The following is an 18134-nucleotide window of genomic DNA, read 5'->3' on the forward strand; positions in this document are numbered from 1 at the left end:
GAATCATCTGCCCTCTCAAAAAGCTGATGTTCTTCTGCTTTTCTTGATATCATGTGAGCATTTCAACTGTCCTTCACTTCTACTTGAGGCTTAGCCAGGTGGGGCTACAAGTGGCTGTGCAGGGGTGCCGAGAATGACCAAAGAGGAAATGCGATGACTTCCCTGAAACACGCGTCCAACTCTCAGCTGGGTGCCTGATCTCTTCCTGAAAGGCCGGCCTTGAGTCCTTGACACCTGTCAGTCGACCCAGACTAAGTTTTCCGAGAGGCTGTCTAGGGCATATGAAGGCGAAAGCTTTTCGTCCCAGTGTACGAGAATTCGAAAAATGGCAGACACTAGCAGGTTCCACTGTTTCATCAGTCATTCGAACACTCTTGCACCGGCAGCGTCAACGGCACTTGAGCCGCTGGCCGGACACAGCACGGTGTACGTGGTGCCACACTTGCGAGCAACGGAGTCTTCTTTGAACATTCTAGGCTAACTTTCTATAGAAATTCGAAGTAAGCGTTGCTGGCCCTAATGAGATCTTTGCACAGAGTTTCGCTCACAGTCACAGACAGGATGCCCATCTGGCAGGGCGTCGGGTCCGCCGAACACGCCAAAGACATCGGATGAGTGAAAGTCGCGATGCCGGCCATCAAAGACACCTAGACCAGGCAACGCAACCACCTGAAAAACTGCCATCATCGCTTGACTGGGACATTGACGGAACTCTCATTGAGAAATGCATGTTCCATCACGTCCGTCGGGTTACCATTCCTGGATTTCAAAACCTAGCGCTGATGACCAAGCTTTGGAACAACTACATCATACCGCTGGGCTACTATTCACACTCAGTTAAACATGCTTTGGTAGGGCTCGGTCTATCGCACAGAGCTTTCCTTGATGGTTATTCGCATGCGAGCAAGGTTACGGAAGATCAAGACTTTGCAAGTCTGGCCATGTCGTACTATGGCAAAGCTCTCAAGTCGACACTGGCGGACAGGGAGAAAAATCTATCTACTACGTCCATCAGAATTTCCCTCGTCTCTTGCCTCGTCTTTGTTTGTTTCGAGATAATAGAAGGGCGGTATGACAAAGCAATACAGCACCTACGGGGTGGCTCTAGGATCCTCGGCTCCATTCGAGAGGCAGTAGAGAGTCTTGAGATGAACGGCGCTGAAGCCTTGTCCCCTTCACAATTGTGTCTTGCCGAGACCGCCAGCAAGTACTTTGATCAGCTCTCTGATATCGCCGTCATGTTCTCCTGTATTGGGGTCGATACAGCCTATTTGCTCGAGGCAGAAATCACCCCTGATCTAGACTTCTTCTTACGGCCTCCAGCTGTACCTGAGGCATCTGGGCATGATCCCTTCAAGACCTTGGACGAGGCACGACTCGAAATCCACCGTGTTGAAAAGGCATTAGGCTCTATCATAGGCTTCAACTTTCGCCAGGCTCCACCACGTTCTTGGGCCTCTGTCCTGGATCTACCTGGCGACATGTCGCCCTTTGAAGATGAGATATTCGACGCTTGGATGAAAGCACGGCATCGCCTGGATACATGGAGCTCCAGAGTTGATATGAGCATCGAGATATGGCAGTCTGATCCGTCGTTTTCTCCAGAGGCTTTGAAAGAGGCGCAAATATTGACGCTTATCCAAAACGATTGGAAGATGATCATCAAGCAGTGCGAAACTTCCACCATTGAAACGATAGCTCCAGCTATCTGGAGAAGTATGCTCGACAGGGCTGAGGCCTTTTGTCCGTCCGGGGAAGGAAATTCACAACAGCTGCCGCACTTTGCTATAGCTGCAGATACGATCCCGCCGCTAGTGGTGGTTGCCACCTTTTCGCGAGACCCCGATGTACAGTCGAGGGCTATTTCGCTGCTCTATTCTATGAAGCGAAGGGAAGGTATGTGGGATAGCCGCGAAATCGCCAGCATTTTGGAGTCGATCAACGCAGTTCGGGAGAGCGATCTTTGGGACAAAGAATATGAGACAGCTTCGCTTCCGACCCTGGCAGAGAAGGTGCTATCTCGGCATCTCTGTCGTAGAGACGAGCAGATGCCGCTGGCTACGTTGATGAAACAAGGATTCGCGTGAGCATAGGCATGTTACTACAAGAAGAGCATTTTCGACGTTTACAATGCCGTTGCGATATGTTACCCATGTTCGATGCAACAGGGCTTCTGTCGGGAGGGTGTTCCGGTTCCACGGCCACGGGTTTCGCTCTGTTCCCTGGCAGATGATGGAATTCTGGACCTATACGTCCATTTTTCGATTCCCCCGCGTAGGTGCAAGACCATGCAATAGATCGTATTTGATATGTTACCATGTCTATGGTTGCAAATAACAGACGACCGATGCAATATCTGAACGTTGCGAGCAGGAAAGCTGCTAAAGACTTAGCGCAAAGCATGTTAAAGAGCCCCGAAGATCGGAATGAATTAAAGCGACGGACGATCATGATATGAGCTTCTATCACGACCCTTGCTTATCTCTGCATCCCCACAATGACCACCGCCGTCGGAATACCACCTTAACTATCACCCCTAATTGAGAAACGTTGGAGCAGCTTTCACCTACATTTCAGCAATCCAATTGACTGATGAAGGCTGATGAAGAGACAGAGGAGCCAGGTAGAAGAAAGCGGCCACAAGTTTACCAGAGTAAGCAAACACAACGTATCAATCAAAGTCCCTGAAGTCGTCGAGCTTTCGCTACCCACGGAAGATGCCATCTAGTCAACACTGCACGGAACCCCGGCCGATTCGCCGGTCATGCCGTACCGCTTCTTCCGTCCTTTCGGCACTCCTCATTCCCTAGTGCCGAAGTCTTTCCCCGCCCACGAACCGGCTAAACTTCCAAAGTTGGAGATTTGGAGAGATGTAACGTCGCTATTCATAAACACCCAAGTCGGAGAGCCCCTCACCCTGCGCGTTCCCCTCATTACCGTCCATGATAGCTTCCTGATCAGGGTCATGACGACGCTAATCACCCAGCGGCGATGGCACGTCAGGCCATTGATAGCCCATCCGGCGGTGATCCACCTGATTGCATCTCCAAAGCAACAATCCAGTTGCGTACCAGGACTGGGGGTCAATAGCTGACTCCCCCGCTCATATAAGTCCAATGGCTTCGAATCGTGAGCCAGACCAGCATGATGCTATTCGCAACACCTGGGTGAGAACGTTCACGACAGGATGATGTTCCGCAAGCTCATTCCGGCTATCGCGGCCTTGATCGCGGCACTCCCGCCGGTCAATGGCCAGGCCGTCCGCTTCAACAACCCGGAAGGGGTTGATATTTGGTGCGGAAAGGCGTATCGCGCAACGTGAGTCCCCTCTACCCGATTGCGTCAGCTTCAGCCGGTCAAGTGCTCACAAGGTTCAATCGCAGAAACTCTTCTTTTGACCCAGGTGGATGGTTCCCCGAGCCAGCCATCTCCAGCGTTCCCCTCCTGCGACTCAAGGTGCGACCGCGGCTGAGCATCTATCTTGAGACCGACTCTTCAGCAAACCTACTCATCGACGCCGCCGTCTCGAACCAGGTCGGCTCTCCGATGCCCGTCGGCTATGGATCGAACTACACCAATTCGACATCCAAGCCGTTGACAGTTGAGATTTTGCTGGGGGAAGATGTCCTTGCGACCGAAGAAGTTGCGCTCGGATCTCGCGATAACGAGGTTGCTCTCCCGCTAGACTCGCTCACTCCGCGTATGGAGGCGTACAACATCACGATCCGAACAAAGTTGGACTCTTTGCATGTGTACGAAGGCTGGACCGAGTTTCCGTATCTTCCGTACCCCGAGGACTACGGTAGCGTGTCGCGTATCGATAACCTGTACGGCGGACTCCTCGCGCAACGAGGCAAGGATGCCGATTGGGACCTCATCTTCGCCTACACCTACTACAGTAAGAGATCTTCATCACAACCATATTCATACCTCGGGCTGACATTGAACCAGCACAATGGACCTTGTACTGGAACGACAGCGTCGACACCCTCAACGAGTTCGCCGCCATGGGCTACAACGTAATCCACATCGTGCCCACAGGCAGCCTCGGCGAGATCCCCTTCCCCTGGGACGAATTCGAGCCCTACCTCCAGCGGGCCGACGAGCTGGGCCTCTACCTGCGCTACGACGTCCTATGGACCTGGCCGAACCTCACAAACATGGTCGACCAGGTCACCCGGCTGCGCACTCACCCGTCCATCCTGCTGTGGTACCAGAGCGACGAGGCCGACGGCAAGGCGAACCCAGCCAACTCCACGGGAATGGCGTACGAGCAGATCAAGGCGATTGACCCGTACCACCCGGTCTCCCTCGCGCTCAACTGCTGGGACTTCCACTACGCCGAGTACGGCGCCGGCGCGGATATCATCATGAGCGACGTTTACCCCGTCGCCATCAACGCGACGTTTTCGACGGTGTATGGCACCGAGTGTAATGCCACGTACGGGTGCTGCGGTTGCGACGACTGCGAGGGTAATTTTGAGGATATCTCTGTGCGACTGGACGAGTTCTACCGTAGAGATGAGATCCTGGGATGGCAGAAGACGCAGTGGTTTGCACCGCAGGCATTTGGCAACGAGACCTTTTGGGCGCGGTACCCGACCGCCGAGGAAGAGGTTGTCATGACGGTGTTGTCGGTCAACCACGGCGCAAAGGGCATCGTGATGTGGAATTACCCGGCAACGCCGGAGCTGGAGGGTCTGACGAGCAAGTTGGCTGGTGTGTTTACTAACGAAGCTGCGGTAGAGTTCTTGCTTGGCACGGAGAGGACGCAGGATCTTGCTGTTGAGGGTGCGAAGAGGGTTGATGCGGCGGTGTGGGTTGATGAAGCGAAGAAGCAGGTGCTTGTCAGTGTGGTCAATCTGAGTTATGATGAGATTTCGGGCGAGATCAGAGTTGTTTTGCCGGATGGAGTGGAGGTTGGCGAGGTTGTTGAGGTGCTTTGGGGCGATGTTGCTTGGGAGATGGTTGATGGGAGTTTGGTTGCCACGGAAGGGTTGCTTGGCCTGCAGACTTCGGTGTTTATTACCGCTTTACTCTGAAAGAAGCAATCAATACTTCACGTACATACTTGGATCATAGTGCTAGAGGACAATGTCTCATGGATCAGAATGGTCCTGTTTTCTGCTGCATTGTGACGATGTTTGCAACGTAGTCGGGCTTTTCAGAGCCAGGTTTAGAGATTAGTCAACCAAGAGATCGGACTCATTCGTATCAGCCGAAGTTGTCATGTCAACTGGGTATGAATGACAAGGTGCCCTCAACTTGGTTTACTCATCGCAGCGGGCTTGGCTGGTTCCTATAGGCATACCATGCCTTGACGCTATAAGTGCAGCCTTGCGCTGCGGCAATGAGTTGTCAAGAGAGGATAGTACTGGACGGTTGCAGCGTACTTCGTCACATTCGCGTCGAATACTGGAGTATCCCTACGACGTGGCACACTTTTACTCAAAATTTCCTGCCAAATTGATCTAGCCGTCCATCGTCATTCGCAGCCAAGGATGTCCACGCGTATATCCCGCCTCCCCCGCCGTATTCGCCGTATTCGAGACTTCCGTTCCGCGTATAGCAGAGACCCGCCCCGGCCCGAATTTTCGGAATACATACGAATATTCAAGCTTTGAGATCGGCGCTTAACACCTCGGGAGGCGGCGCAGTTTGCCTTGGTCTTACGTCCTCGTCAAGCTTGGACTGCTGGCCTTTGTGCATCTGGAGCCCTGCTAGGCGAGATCTTCCTGTTGTTTCCGCGGGATGGGTCTTCCGCCGGGACATCAGGTTACAGGGTGATCTCTCGGCAAGATGAGAAATTCAAGGTTCCGTAGATGCTCATAAGAAGCTGTTTTCGTCTTACATTCCTCCTTGGTCTGGTTCACCTTCTGGTTCAGCTTATGGTGCCATCTCTCACAGGCGCCGCTGAGAAGTTCCTCAAGATGCGTCTCACTTCTGCCTTGACTGGCATTCTTTGCGCCGCGAGCGTTGCGTACGCCGCACCGGCGGACGAACATGAAGACCAGGCCCGTTTCGGCAGACATGCCGATAGCAATGACTTCAGTACCCAAAACTCCAAGATCGCGAACCGGGAAGCTGACGTCCCGCCTCCTCCCGCGCCGGAGCCAATCACCATCACACAGCTCCCTCTACCCCCCGTCACCGCGGACGAGGGTGTCGGAGGATGTACTCTGGAGATCAACCCCCGCGGCACCGGGTGTATCGGGAGATCTCCCGCTCTTCAGAACGGAGATTTCCTGCCGGATGATCTCCACGTTGTAGCGACGGTGAACTTCACCGGCGCCCCCGCATCGCCCGACCCGGCGAGCGTATACAACGGCCCACAGCTGATCATTGTCAAGATCGACAACAGCACTTTTCCGAACGGTGATGCGTGGAAGTGTATTACTTGCGGCGTATCTGCGGAGGACCAGGCTGTACTTGTTGCGCCGCTCGACTATCCCCAAATTTTCAGGGACGGCAAACGCCTGCTTGCTGGACCGCAAGTCATCGAGTGTTCGGCTGAGCTTGTTAGCGAAGCTTGCACTCCGGACCAAGTCCACGTCTACCCAATCCGATGGAACACGGCCGTGAACGGGTCAGGAATCGGCGGGACCATTCGCGAGCTGCGCATCCATCCTGGCAACGAGCATCTCGGCTTTAACTCTTTCACCGTCACGTCCGGTAAGGTCAGCCAGTTCGCATATATAGGAAGGCTGGCTTTCAACAAAGCACCGACAACTGGCGAGCCACTTGTGCCCCGTTATGATCTCGCCAATGTCAATCTGTTATTCAGCACAAACGATAAGCAGCCGGTCGAGATTGACCCGGAGGACAGCTCTCTGCTTCGGATCAACTATGATGCCATCACTGTTGGAGAGCTTCGCGGGTTCAGCGGTACCGGCAAAGAAGTCACATACATTGGGTACCCCGCCGAGTCGTCCAACATTGATGTCTTTGCTGCAGACCTTGTCACTGGAAAGGTCCGGCGCTTGACTGCCCACCCAGAGTATACGGATCCCGTCGACGTGTCTCCGGATGACCAATGGACCGTGGCTATGGACACCCGTGGTAGTGGACGCCAGATGTTCATGGCGGGTCTACGCGGCATTCCTCCATTGACAGACTTGGTCTCCGCGAGCGCGGCCTCATCAACGAGAAACAACCAGGGGCGTCGATTCTTCCAGCCATGGCTCATCGATGGTCATGGTGACCGTGGTTCGTACTTTGGGCAACAACTCAATGCCGAGGGGAGTGGTATCCCCGGAAGTGGCGCAATCAATGATGCCGAATGGAACGGCCGCGCCGACCCGAAATGGTCCAATGATGGTACCCGTATTGTGTACTACCAGGCCCTGACCGTGTTTCCCGAGTGTGGAGGGGAGAACCCTCTGCCATGCTATCCATCAACGGCACCAGGAGGTCGTACCGAGCGCATGATGCTAGCTCATCTAACAAGCCGGCAGCCTCTCGCACCGCCCTCTGTCGAGTCTCTAGGTGACACCATTCCCTGGGCAACTCCATACGTGCCTGGAACTCACGCGCCGGAGAGGCCATTCCCAACAAACGGAAACTTCACCCTCAAGGGCAAGGTCAGCGGCTGGGCAAACGTAACCATCACCCCGAATAGTGGAGGTGGTCTGCCGGGAACTGTAGCCGTCGAGTATCACAACTACTCTGATGACGGCTCAAACGTGCTAGTAGGATCCGAGAAGGTCACTTCAGTAAACCCGAGTCCGACGGTGGAGGAGATTGACTGGTACTCGGACCTTGTCCAGACGGGGCCAAGCAATGGAACCAAGAAGACCAGCTCTGACGGCTTCCGGTTGACCATTGATATCCTGACGAACATCTTCCAAGCCAACGGTACGTTGACGACCACGATCGACGGCAAGGAATGGCTCCAGCCAGCAAACAGGACTTGACACCAGCAGCTAGGTCCGTGAATCCAAGAATCGTGGGAGGGGGCTTGGCGCAGCAGACGAGGACAGAAGTTCCTACTTAGTTTCCAAGCTCAATGAGAAACCACTTACCTCATCTGCAAGTGTGACAGTGACAGCAAGATCCTCCAAACTTTGGCGATGCAGATGCGAGGCGTATAGGTGATGAGCCCAGTCCCTCGAAACAAGCACGGCTGACGCATTCGGTCTCCTGCGTCAAGCGTACAGCAATGACAATAGATTTTCATCGTAAGATGCCATCGGAGCTCGGTTGGGCTTTGAGTCCGAACACCAAACCTTTGCCCCTCATCAGCTTCGACAGCTGCCATGCCAGAATCCCGTGTTGAGATGAAACATCTTCAGACCGAAGATGCCTTGAGCTGGACGGGTGCATGCTACGGGTAGCGTTTGGAGATGAGTAGCCAGCCACTCGGCAGCAGGGGCGATACGAATTCATTAAATCATGTATCGATCTGATCGTCTAACGGACGTCGCTGATGAATTCCAGATATCGTACCTAGTTTCGGATCGGAATTTTGGTGTAAGTTGGGCGCAACATCAAGGTGAGCACGGTGTGGTAGGTAGGTACCATAGGTACCTTACCTTAGGTACCTTAAGGTAGATGAGGTGCAATCTAATCGATACGGTCAAGATGCTTATCTTATCCGTCACGTTACCGCGAGACCCATCACGTGAATCGAGCTTTCCGGGTGCCCCTCGATGTGTCGAGGGAAGGAAGGATCGAACTTGTTCAGGGACAAATAATGGAAGGAGAACGGCGGCCAAGCAGTCGCGCACCTCGCGCAGGAACGGTAGCAATCCAAAATTTTGTCGACGACAACCACACACAAGACACACGAGATTAATTGCATCGGAATAAACAGATTTGCTACCATGAGCTCAATATCAATTGGACGATAATTCCCCACCTTCATCATCGCTTGAGTCCAGTCTACCTTGTAATTCAAGGGAAACTGGTCGACCATCCTTTGCCTTTGTGCTTCCCGACTTGACAGCGCCGCCATTCTTTCTTTTCGCAACAAAGCCGTCTTATTTTGCGCGACAGATAATGGCAAAGAAGAAGGGCAAGCAGACAACAGTAGAAGATGTTGGCGACGGCGTGTCTAGTGAGAGCGCATCGCAATCCTCTTCCAATGGCTCATCCAAGGACTCAGGCACCAGGCGATCGGCCAACGGGGCGCCCGATACTGCTCCTGCGCTCATAATATGTCGCAACAAGTCTGTTTCCCCTTTTGCCATCTTCCCTAGTCTTGCATTTACGACAGAGAACATGAGCGACCAGCGCAGTGTGCGCTGCGCTCCCATGAATGTTGATACTCTACTATGGATCACAGCTCGCTGACACATTGCGCGACAGGCATTGGCGCTTCATTTCTTCCTTCCATGGCCCATGGCTACAGATGCCCATTGAGATCCTCGAAACTATTGCGAACATCAACTACAATACCCCGGTACCCCGTCCGATCGACCCCGCCGTCTTCTTTGACCTTCTCAAGATTCGCAGATTAGTCGATGAAGCAACTAACTTGGCTGTCCGCGCTGCTAGCGACATCGCAACACCAACCTTGACGAACGTACATGGCGGGCTTAACGGACACATGTCGTCCTTGGGCTTCGGCGTGGGGAATGGTCACGGTACGAAACTGAGCAAAGAGCGGAAATTTCGCATGAGAGAGCAGGCAAGCCAGAAGCTCGCCCGCGCATATCGTCTGGATGAAATCGCTTGCAGTGTCGCTACCATGCAAGGTGCTTCGACTCTCGAGGAAATTGGCTCCCTAGTGTTGCAACGCAGCAGAGATGATCCCGATGCGAAATACGTTCACTTCTTCCACGAGAAGATACCCTCGCGACAGCTGGCCGAGTGTACTAGTCTAGCGCCTTTGGACAACATCATATCAGCGCATCCGACCGAAGCCGAGGCTCTACGAACTAGAGCGACTGTTCGGATCTTCAAGGATGACTACCTAGGGGCGGCTTCGGACTTGAGCCTTGCGCTGCAAGTGCACCGCTATCACCAGCCACCACATGGAACACCGCTTTCCCGAGAAGTTGAGTTGACGACAGGATCCAGAAGAAGTCCAGATATCATCCTCACCGAGGACCAGCAACCTAGTAGCTTGGAAACACAGCTGCTGTTCCAAAGAGCTGGAGCGTACTTGACTATTGCTTGCCAGCATGTAGCCGCTAGTCTGCCTGACACTCCTGCGAACGGAGAGACTGGTCAGGCGAGTGGTGCGAATGGAGCTATCAACTCAGGCAAAACTGATGGGCAGAGTCCCGGAACCACGACGCTGGACAAGGAGGCAGCGCACATTCGACTGGAGAAACGGAAAGTGGTGAAGACATACGCTAAGAAAGCACTCCGGGACTACATGGCCTATCTGTCAAACTTCCACTACACGCCGGATCAACCGCTGAAGGTCGCCCGGGATTTTACTGAAAAAGTAAATCTCGCGGCGCAGGGTTACCGTCATCCTCGTGTTCCGGACTCAGGCAGCATCCCTTCCTACAAGGCGTTTGCCTTGTCCGAGCTATTTGCTGCCGTTCCACCTGCAGACATTCCGCCGTACCCTTCCCAGGACTTGGTCCGCTCATCAGGGCCCGTACAGCCGAATAACTATGAGACTATTACCTATCATCCACTTCTGACCGAGGCCCTCCATTCTCTACTGCTCTGCCATTGCTTGGTACAGACCTCTACCAAGGAGCTTCTACGCCACGCACACATGGTCGCCCGTCTCGCTCGACTTGCTGACGGCTACCCGCTCTTCCAGGCTAGTAGGTCCCCAGCGAGGGCAGACTGGATTGAGGTGTTGCGCCGGGCGGAGAATTGGATACAAATGAGTGCTTCTTGGGAACTTTTGTGTGCTCCAGCGCCGCTCCCGGTCCTTGATGGACCAGTTGGCGTGCAGCAGGACAGTTCCCATTCATCTCATAAAGCCGCTGCCCTCGCAGCCGCTGCCATAACGAGGGACGCCAGCACGTTGCCAGACATTGGCGAGACTGAGGAGCAGCGGAAGGAGAGAGTTCGACAGCAGGCCATCATGGACGCGCTTGATGACGATAGAGTTGTTGACGAAGTTACCCTTCGTGCAGCCATCACCGCTCGTCAGAAGCGCTCAGAGGAGGATCACGAGTACCTCATGAGCTTGAAGAATAGCTCGAATGGAAGGTCCGAGACTAATGAACTCTCTCCTGCGCTACGTCGTTGGAGTGTTGACGATGGACGGGAGTATCCTATACTCACTGAGCGTGCAGCAGCCATTGCAAAATGGATCATCGAGGCGCCGCCGGTCAGCCTCGGGACTGCGAAACGCAAGAAGAAGACCGCCTCGAAGAGGGGCAAGGAGGCGGTCAATGAAGAGGCTGGTGTCAATGGCTTGGCCAACCTAGCGATCAATGAGACCAGTCGGACGATTGATACTGCCGCTTAGGATCATGGTTTCTTGCATGATGGACGACTTGGATGGGATTGGATCAAGCTAATTAGGATAGATTCACTGTATCCCGTATCAACAGCAAGTTGTCCTCAGCGACATTCAGCATCAAAGTGCGATCAAGTATCATGGTTTACTCCGATATGTCAAATGACCCATGTGTTAGCGTATTGCCCGGGAGGCACAGTCAGGGGCCATGTGGGCATACATGGCTCGTAGGTCCATCTTGTTGCATCGTTGCTACCACTGTCATTGCCGGTTGTCTTCACTCTCTTTTTCACAGCATGTTTCTAAGCCAATATCATCGGCTCCCCTTTTCAACATGATCTGAAACTCAGATATTGAGGAGGCTGACATTGAAGTCAGAGTCTTGGTAGGATATGGTGATACGGCGATATCAGCTTCAGGCATTCATGCAGATGTCAAATCGCGGATACGTTCTCGAGGCTGAGGTATGTCTGGACCCCCCACTGTATGCAGAAGATACAGAGCTCCAAGCGAAGCTATCAAGACGGCAATTCGCTACGTACTAGACACGCATAGCGTATGTGCTTCGACGAGACGCTCCTCCATTACGAAGTACGACTCTCAGAAAAGCATCGAGGCGTGATGGAATCTAGCGCGTCTTCGGACCCAGAGGTATCGAACGTATCCTTTGCTGTTTGTCTAGTTTATGTATAGGTAGGATTGGAGGCTTAAGCAAGGTGATTCTATTCTCTGGAAAGTTGTCGGGTCCATCGTGAGTCGGGACGTACTTTCGAAGGGAGAGACTCGTTGTCGTTTGGATTTTTGCATGAGAATTTGGAATAGGGGGTCCGTTGACGAATGACCGAGGGGGCTTTCGCAGAAGTGTCTAGTAACATTGACCTGCTCAAGTTTAGTAGGATGTTTTGAAAGACGGTAGGAAGGGAGATCATTCCAAGCAGAAAGGAGACAAGAACCAGCTGCGCTGTGGCATAGCTCAAGCGCTGAGAACAAGAACGACGCGAGTCCAGTTCTCTCAAACTGGTCACGCGAGCATTCGCAAGCCATAGTAGCTCAGCTTCTTCCCCAATGACTACATGAGAAAAGGAAGAAGCCCTGATCGAGCCAGCCATACCCTCCCTCCCGTCATGCGACCAGAGTTGGTGTGCAACCGGTGCCGAAGTCCGAGAACGATGCTGGGGTCCGGCCTACGAGGTAGGTTTCCGGAGGCACGTAGGGTCAGTAAGGTAGCCTTGGGTTCAGACCGCCGTCCCGTCCTCTCGGTAAGCTAATGGAATCACATAACACGACGATCGAGAGTCATCTCAGCTACTCCTGGCCAAACACTTCCTGCTCTCGGCATCCTATCATACTTTTCATCTCCGCATCTGTCTGGTACGAACGGCAACCATGCCACAGACACGCAGCATGCGTCAGCTTCACTAGTCTCTATTGCGAGAAATGCGTAGGAATATAGGACTAGATTTCGGACTCGTCGACGAAAAGAGGCTTCACTGACACATCCCTCTTGTCGGGTTGTCACCTCCTTCTCGACAAACTACCTATTCGTACATATCCTAGTCCAGCCTAGACTAGACAACCCCCAAGCAGTCCTCTCAGGTGGTACCCGCAGTACCCTGGCGAGAACGGCCGCCCGCGGCAACGCCTTCGATGCTTAGCGTGGGCGTGCGCGCATCCAACGCGCCAACAAGATCCTTTCAAAATGCTGTCGTGGACTTTGAGATCCTTGTGTAGGAGCAAGAGGCGGCGGCGCGGCGTCGTCGCTGCCCCCCTTCCCATCCCATCTGGGGCTGTCTGGGGAATGTTTATTTCTTCCATCAATCATGTTCGCGGGGAGAGCGGGTCCCCCGTCCCCTTAGGCCTCGTTTGACGGGTTGGAATAGTTCATGGCTTACTCTTAGCTGAAATATCCCAAGGTGTGGTTTGGGGACTTCGGATTTTCCAGTGGTTCGATTTTTATTCCTCTACTTTTGCGCCCTCTTTGACTCCGGATTGCGGCACGGTGTTTTCTGGGGTCCGGGGGAGATGAAGCGGAGAGAGACCTGGAGTCACGATGGCAGTTGGTGCTAGTGCCAAGATGGGGATGGGTTGATTTCTTGAACAATTTCCTGGAGTATCCGAATCTGTGCCGATGGGATGGAGGGTTTCTCCCAACGATCAAGAGATGTCATGGGTGCTCACTGCTTCACAGCACAGGTGATCTTGGCCTTGCATTACTCGCCACGTTTCTTGGGTCCCAGGCTCTTGGGATTGAGCTAGCGGCAGGTTGCCGTTGGCGTGTTTGGACCGAAAGTCTGAGTCCACGAGAAGCTGTCATCAGCAGCTAAAGCGCAGAACATGGCCGAGGGAGTTGAGATACTCGGCTCAACTTTGATATTTTCTTGGCGGCGCCGGGTGGCTTGCAGTGCCAACGCGGGAATCGCGGAATGGCCAGGCTTGGCTGTCCGATGGTCTCTTGGATAATCGCCGAAGGAGGGCAGCATTCTATGAAAGTGTGCTGCTATTCTTCTTGGCTTGCGCTGGCTGAAGCTTGTGTTGTCTCCTTTTGAGCCCCTTCACTTTCGCCTCTGCGTAGGTATCTTGAGATGCCTTACATGGTAGTGACTAATCTCAGGGATAGACTTCTGGTCACTGCTATGGCGAGTCAAGGAAACAGTAAAACTGCGCGGGAGCGGCCCTCATGTCATTTACGCTGGAGATTAAGCGGAACGACTCCGGCGTCTCATGCGCGAAAGGCTGCAAGCCTGGGCCTATTTTCTTTTTGCCTCCTGCGCGTGTAGGGAACGGCTGCAGAAAGAAATGGGTCCCTCTCTCAAGATAAAGTCTACCTTCCAAGGGCCGGGATGTGGTGACAACAGACTTTAGCGTAACAGAACACATTGCTCTTCACATGCGAACCTCTCATAGGCAGAATTACAGGAGGAAGCTCGAACGCACTTGGCATGGGGGCGGTAATTTGGGGCGCGGTCGCCCGCGCGCGCAAGATTCAAGAGCCGACCGGATTCAGTTCAGCATTGCATGCGCCAGTTGAGTCATCTCATCGGTGATATCTCGTTATGGACGGTAGTTCTCAATATGAGATATACACTACCGAGAGACATGTTGAAAACGACGGAGAGACGCAGTCTGAGAGATACACAGAGCCGGCCCCACGGATAGGCGTGTCCAGATACGGGACTCGGCAATCCGACAACAGACGTTGACAGCCATGTGCAGCGCCAAGGGCCATCATCGACAACAAAATCCACTTGCCTACGCAGTAGACATTCGAAGCGAGAAGCGCACGCGTCAAGGACGTGCGATAATGCGGGCTTGGCTGTCAGTCAGTCGCATAAGTCACAGTCCTCCTTCTCGAACTCGAAAGCAGCTCCGCCTGCAAACTGCACAAACAAGTCTCACGGCCCACGGGGGAAACGGGGAACGTGTGGACTCGTTCGAGTATAGTCGAGAAGAAGAAGGGAAAACAAGCGTTTGCCCAGACCAGCCTCCACGCGGTGGTTGACATTGTGTCCTGAGGGAACTGAGGGAGGGCGTATCCGTACGTGAAGGCGATTCCCCAGGCGAAATTACCATTGGTGGATTATTAGAAGTTGGGGGTTTCTCCGCAGGTTCAGACGCCCCCCCTTCTCCATGGGCTAGCCGGCTGGCTAGCTTTCTCCTTTGGCCCTTTCGCGGAGACAAGAGTCGAGCAAGGATTGTTGAAAAGGTTGGGGGTCTCTGGGGAAGAGAGGCGGGCGTGGCGGGCCACACGCGGCGCGGCGCCAAGAGGTTCGTTCTGTCGCCGCATTCCTTGGGTTGTCTTGTCTTTGGACGACATAGTTGATGAGAGAGGGAATCAACACAGAGAGGCTTTGAAAAGCAACGGAAGAGAGTGTTTGGAGATATCACATTTGACAATGTCTTCGGCCCTTTACCTGGCGGTCATGACAGACTCAAGCAGAGGAACTTAACCTACATGTACCTACGGATAATCATATGCAACAAGACAGAAACCCGGCTCTAATTTAGGTATCTCTCAGCATTCGGTGTGCAGAAAACCAAACCCATCCAACCATGCCATCCAAACTCCCCCATCTCATTCTCCACTCCCCCGGAACCAGCGCTAGGCCTGGGGCCCTCGACAATTATGGGGAAAGATGCCGGGTGCCAGCCCGAATCCCTCCTCCTCTCTCGGTTGGTTGCTCTTCTTTCTCGCCATCTAATTCTAGTGTATCGGCAGCCAGCCGTCTTCGTTCGAAACCCAGCATCTTTTGGGCGGATAGTCAGACCGGGGAATGAGGGGGACCGGGGGTGTGAGATGAGGGGATTTGGGGGAAATCTAAACTCTTGCGGGGATCCCTATCTGAACGGCTTAGGTTACTTTTGTGAGAGAAAGAGACCGGGTATAGCGTGGTATGGTGTGCGCCTTTGAGATAAAGGTTTTAAAGACAACCTCCCATCTCCCCTTCTTCCTGAATCGAACGACTCTCCTCCTCTTCCCTCCTCGGCTCTTCACCTCTCTGCCGGAGTTGCTTCAATCAGTTTCTCTTCTCTGGGTCGATAACACCCTCCTCTTACCACACAGGGCGTCGTTATCTTTCTCTAGCAACTTCACCAACAACAGAGTCCGCCAAGATGGGTCTTCCGTCCGGCAAAAGAGTGTACAACTGGTACATCTCCCTGATGGCGGCCATGTGCATGGTCCTCTACGGGTACGATGCCTCCGTCTTCAACTCCCTTCAGGGCTCGAAGAACTGGCTCGCCTGGGTCGACGTCGACCTCAAGAAGGACACTCAGCTCATCGGCCTCGTAAACACCGCCTACACCATCGGCGCCATCGTTGCCGGTTTCTTCATCGGTGGTCCCACTGTAAGCACACCCTCTCATGCCATCGAATGTAGTATCAGCCAGAGCAAGGACTAACACAAACCTCTCAACACAGGCCGACTACCTCGGACGTCGCTGGGGCATGGCCATCGGCTGCTTCGTTACCATCATCGCGACCCTCATGCAGACCTTCACCCCCCACCACAAGCTTGGCGTCTTCATCGCCGGCCGTGTCGTGATCGGTATCGGCCAGGGTATGGCTCTCACCGCCGGCCCCGTCTACATCGGCGAGGTCGCCCCCTCTGAGATTCGTGGCCACATCATGGCCTGCTGGCAAATGTTCTACTCTGTCGGTTCCTTCATCGCCTACTGGATCAACGTATGTTCCTCCACCCACATTTTCCCGCACAGAGAAAACCCCCTAACACATCTTACAGTACGCCTGCTCCAAGCGCCGCGAACAGCTCGGCGAATGGGACTGGAAGATGGTTGTCATCTTCCAGATGCTCGTCCCCATCCTCATCATCATCGCCCTCCCCTTCCAACCCGAGTCCCCGCGCTGGCACATCCAAAAGAACGGCAACGTCGAGGCCGCCCGCGCCGCCCTCATGCGCATCCGCGACACCGAGGAAGAGGTCGAGCAGGAGCTCCTCCAGATCCGCGAAGCCATCGAGTACGAAAAGGAGGCCATCAGCAGCTCCTACACCGCCCTCTTCAAGGACCCCTCCATCCGCAAGCGCCTCTACCTCGCCTTCGCTCTCAACGTCGGACAGCAGCTCACCGGCCAGGGTACCCTCAACTCCTACTCCACTTCGATTTACAAGAAGGTCTGGCCGTCTACCGATACGATTAACCTCATCAACGCGCTCAACGCCACCATGGGTATCTTCTTCACGCTTAACGCCATGTGGACGGCTGATCGCTTCGGTCGTCGGTGGTTGTTCCTCGTCGGTGCGGCTGGTATGGCTGTGTGCATGCTCATCGTCCCCATCGTCGGCATGAAGACTCCCACGGCAGCAGACGGAACAAAGAGCGAGCCCGTCGGTATCTCCATTGTGTTTTTGCTGTTCCTCTGTAAGTTCTTCCCTCAACATCCTCCCTCCTCAAGTACACTCAACTAACGTCTCCAAAGTCATCTTCTTCTACAAGCCAACATGGGGCGCAACAACCTGGATGTGGACCGCCGAAATCTTCTCCGTCAACGTCCGCGCCCAGGCCGTCGGCATGTGCTCTCAGATGCAAAACGTCGCAAACACAATCTTCCAGCAATTCTTCCCCACCTTCCTCGCCAACGAGGGGCTCAACTGCCTCTTCTTCTTCATGGCCATGAACATCGTCCTCGGCATCTTTGTCTACTTCCTCATCCCCGAGACCAAGCAGATCCCGCTCGAGGAGATGGACCAGCTGTTCGGCGGCGCCAACCACACCGAGAAGGGCGCGCAGATGTTGGGCGTCGGACCCGAGGAGGGACACCACGGCCACTCTGCGCTTGATAACAAGGATGGTGCTGAGATTCAGCAGTCTGAGAGGAAGGAGGCTGTTTAGGAGATGAGAATATGTCGGTAATTGGAGATGGGTAGAGGAGTAATGAGTAATGCGGATTGATGTATCATTATCAGAGAACTGAGGATCAGCCTGAAAGAGGCATAGGTCCCGTCGCATTATACCCCAGATTGCGAAATTAAAGTTGTCATGATTGAATCATCTTTGGCTTGGCACTTTATGAAATGACTTGGTTAAGGACTCGTCAGTCAATACAGGTCGTTAGAGACTGCAGTGCAAATGAAACGAAAAAAACCCTCCCTATCTCTGTCTTCATCATCTCGGCACAAGTACATGTATCGAGCTAGAGATACCTACATAAACGCCCTCTACAATGGCACCGCATCTTGCTCTTCTAACATCTTTCGTCATCAGCACACTGTCGATGTGAAGATGAAATGATACCGCTGCGGGC

General features: G+C 53.7%; 5 protein-coding genes across 5 annotated transcripts; all 5 read left to right on the top strand.

Annotated features, from left to right (window-relative positions):
* Positions 1 to 325: 325 nt before the first annotated feature.
* CPAR01_09377 (C6 zinc finger protein) lies at positions 326 to 2087 on the top strand (the record flags this gene model as incomplete). The annotated part of the gene is made up of 3 exons (XM_060493642.1): positions 326 to 426; positions 492 to 500; positions 557 to 2087. 3 exons carry the CDS (start codon positions 326 to 328, stop codon positions 2085 to 2087), a joined length of 1641 nt encoding a protein of 546 aa, XP_060347772.1.
* A 1100-nt stretch (positions 2088 to 3187) lies between these two features.
* On the top strand, positions 3188 to 5042 carry CPAR01_09378 (uncharacterized protein; the record flags this gene model as incomplete). Its single annotated transcript, XM_060493643.1, has 3 exons — positions 3188 to 3318; positions 3384 to 3898; positions 3952 to 5042. 3 exons carry the CDS (start codon positions 3188 to 3190, stop codon positions 5040 to 5042), a joined length of 1737 nt encoding a protein of 578 aa, XP_060347773.1.
* An 846-nt stretch (positions 5043 to 5888) lies between these two features.
* Positions 5889 to 7913, top strand: CPAR01_09379 (saponin hydrolase; the record flags this gene model as incomplete). The annotated part of the gene is made up of 1 exon (XM_060493644.1): positions 5889 to 7913. The coding sequence occupies one exon, from the start codon at positions 5889 to 5891 to the stop codon at positions 7911 to 7913; it is 2025 nt and encodes a 674-aa protein (XP_060347774.1).
* A 1084-nt stretch (positions 7914 to 8997) lies between these two features.
* Positions 8998 to 11383, top strand: CPAR01_09380 (uncharacterized protein; the record flags this gene model as incomplete). Its single annotated transcript, XM_060493645.1, has 2 exons — positions 8998 to 9237; positions 9284 to 11383. The coding sequence occupies 2 exons, from the start codon at positions 8998 to 9000 to the stop codon at positions 11381 to 11383; spliced, it is 2340 nt and encodes a 779-aa protein (XP_060347775.1).
* Positions 11384 to 15985: 4602 nt separating this feature from the next.
* Positions 15986 to 17722, top strand: CPAR01_09381 (uncharacterized protein; the record flags this gene model as incomplete). The annotated part of the gene is made up of 4 exons (XM_060493646.1): positions 15986 to 16219; positions 16293 to 16556; positions 16615 to 17251; positions 17310 to 17722. 4 exons carry the CDS (start codon positions 15986 to 15988, stop codon positions 17720 to 17722), a joined length of 1548 nt encoding a protein of 515 aa, XP_060347776.1.
* Positions 17723 to 18134: the final 412 nt, after the last annotated feature.

Source organism: Colletotrichum paranaense, assembly GCF_030867605.1.
Source record: "Colletotrichum paranaense strain IMI 384185 chromosome Unknown Scaffold_7.1, whole genome shotgun sequence".
In the NCBI taxonomy this organism is placed as follows: domain Eukaryota; kingdom Fungi; phylum Ascomycota; class Sordariomycetes; order Glomerellales; family Glomerellaceae; genus Colletotrichum; species Colletotrichum paranaense.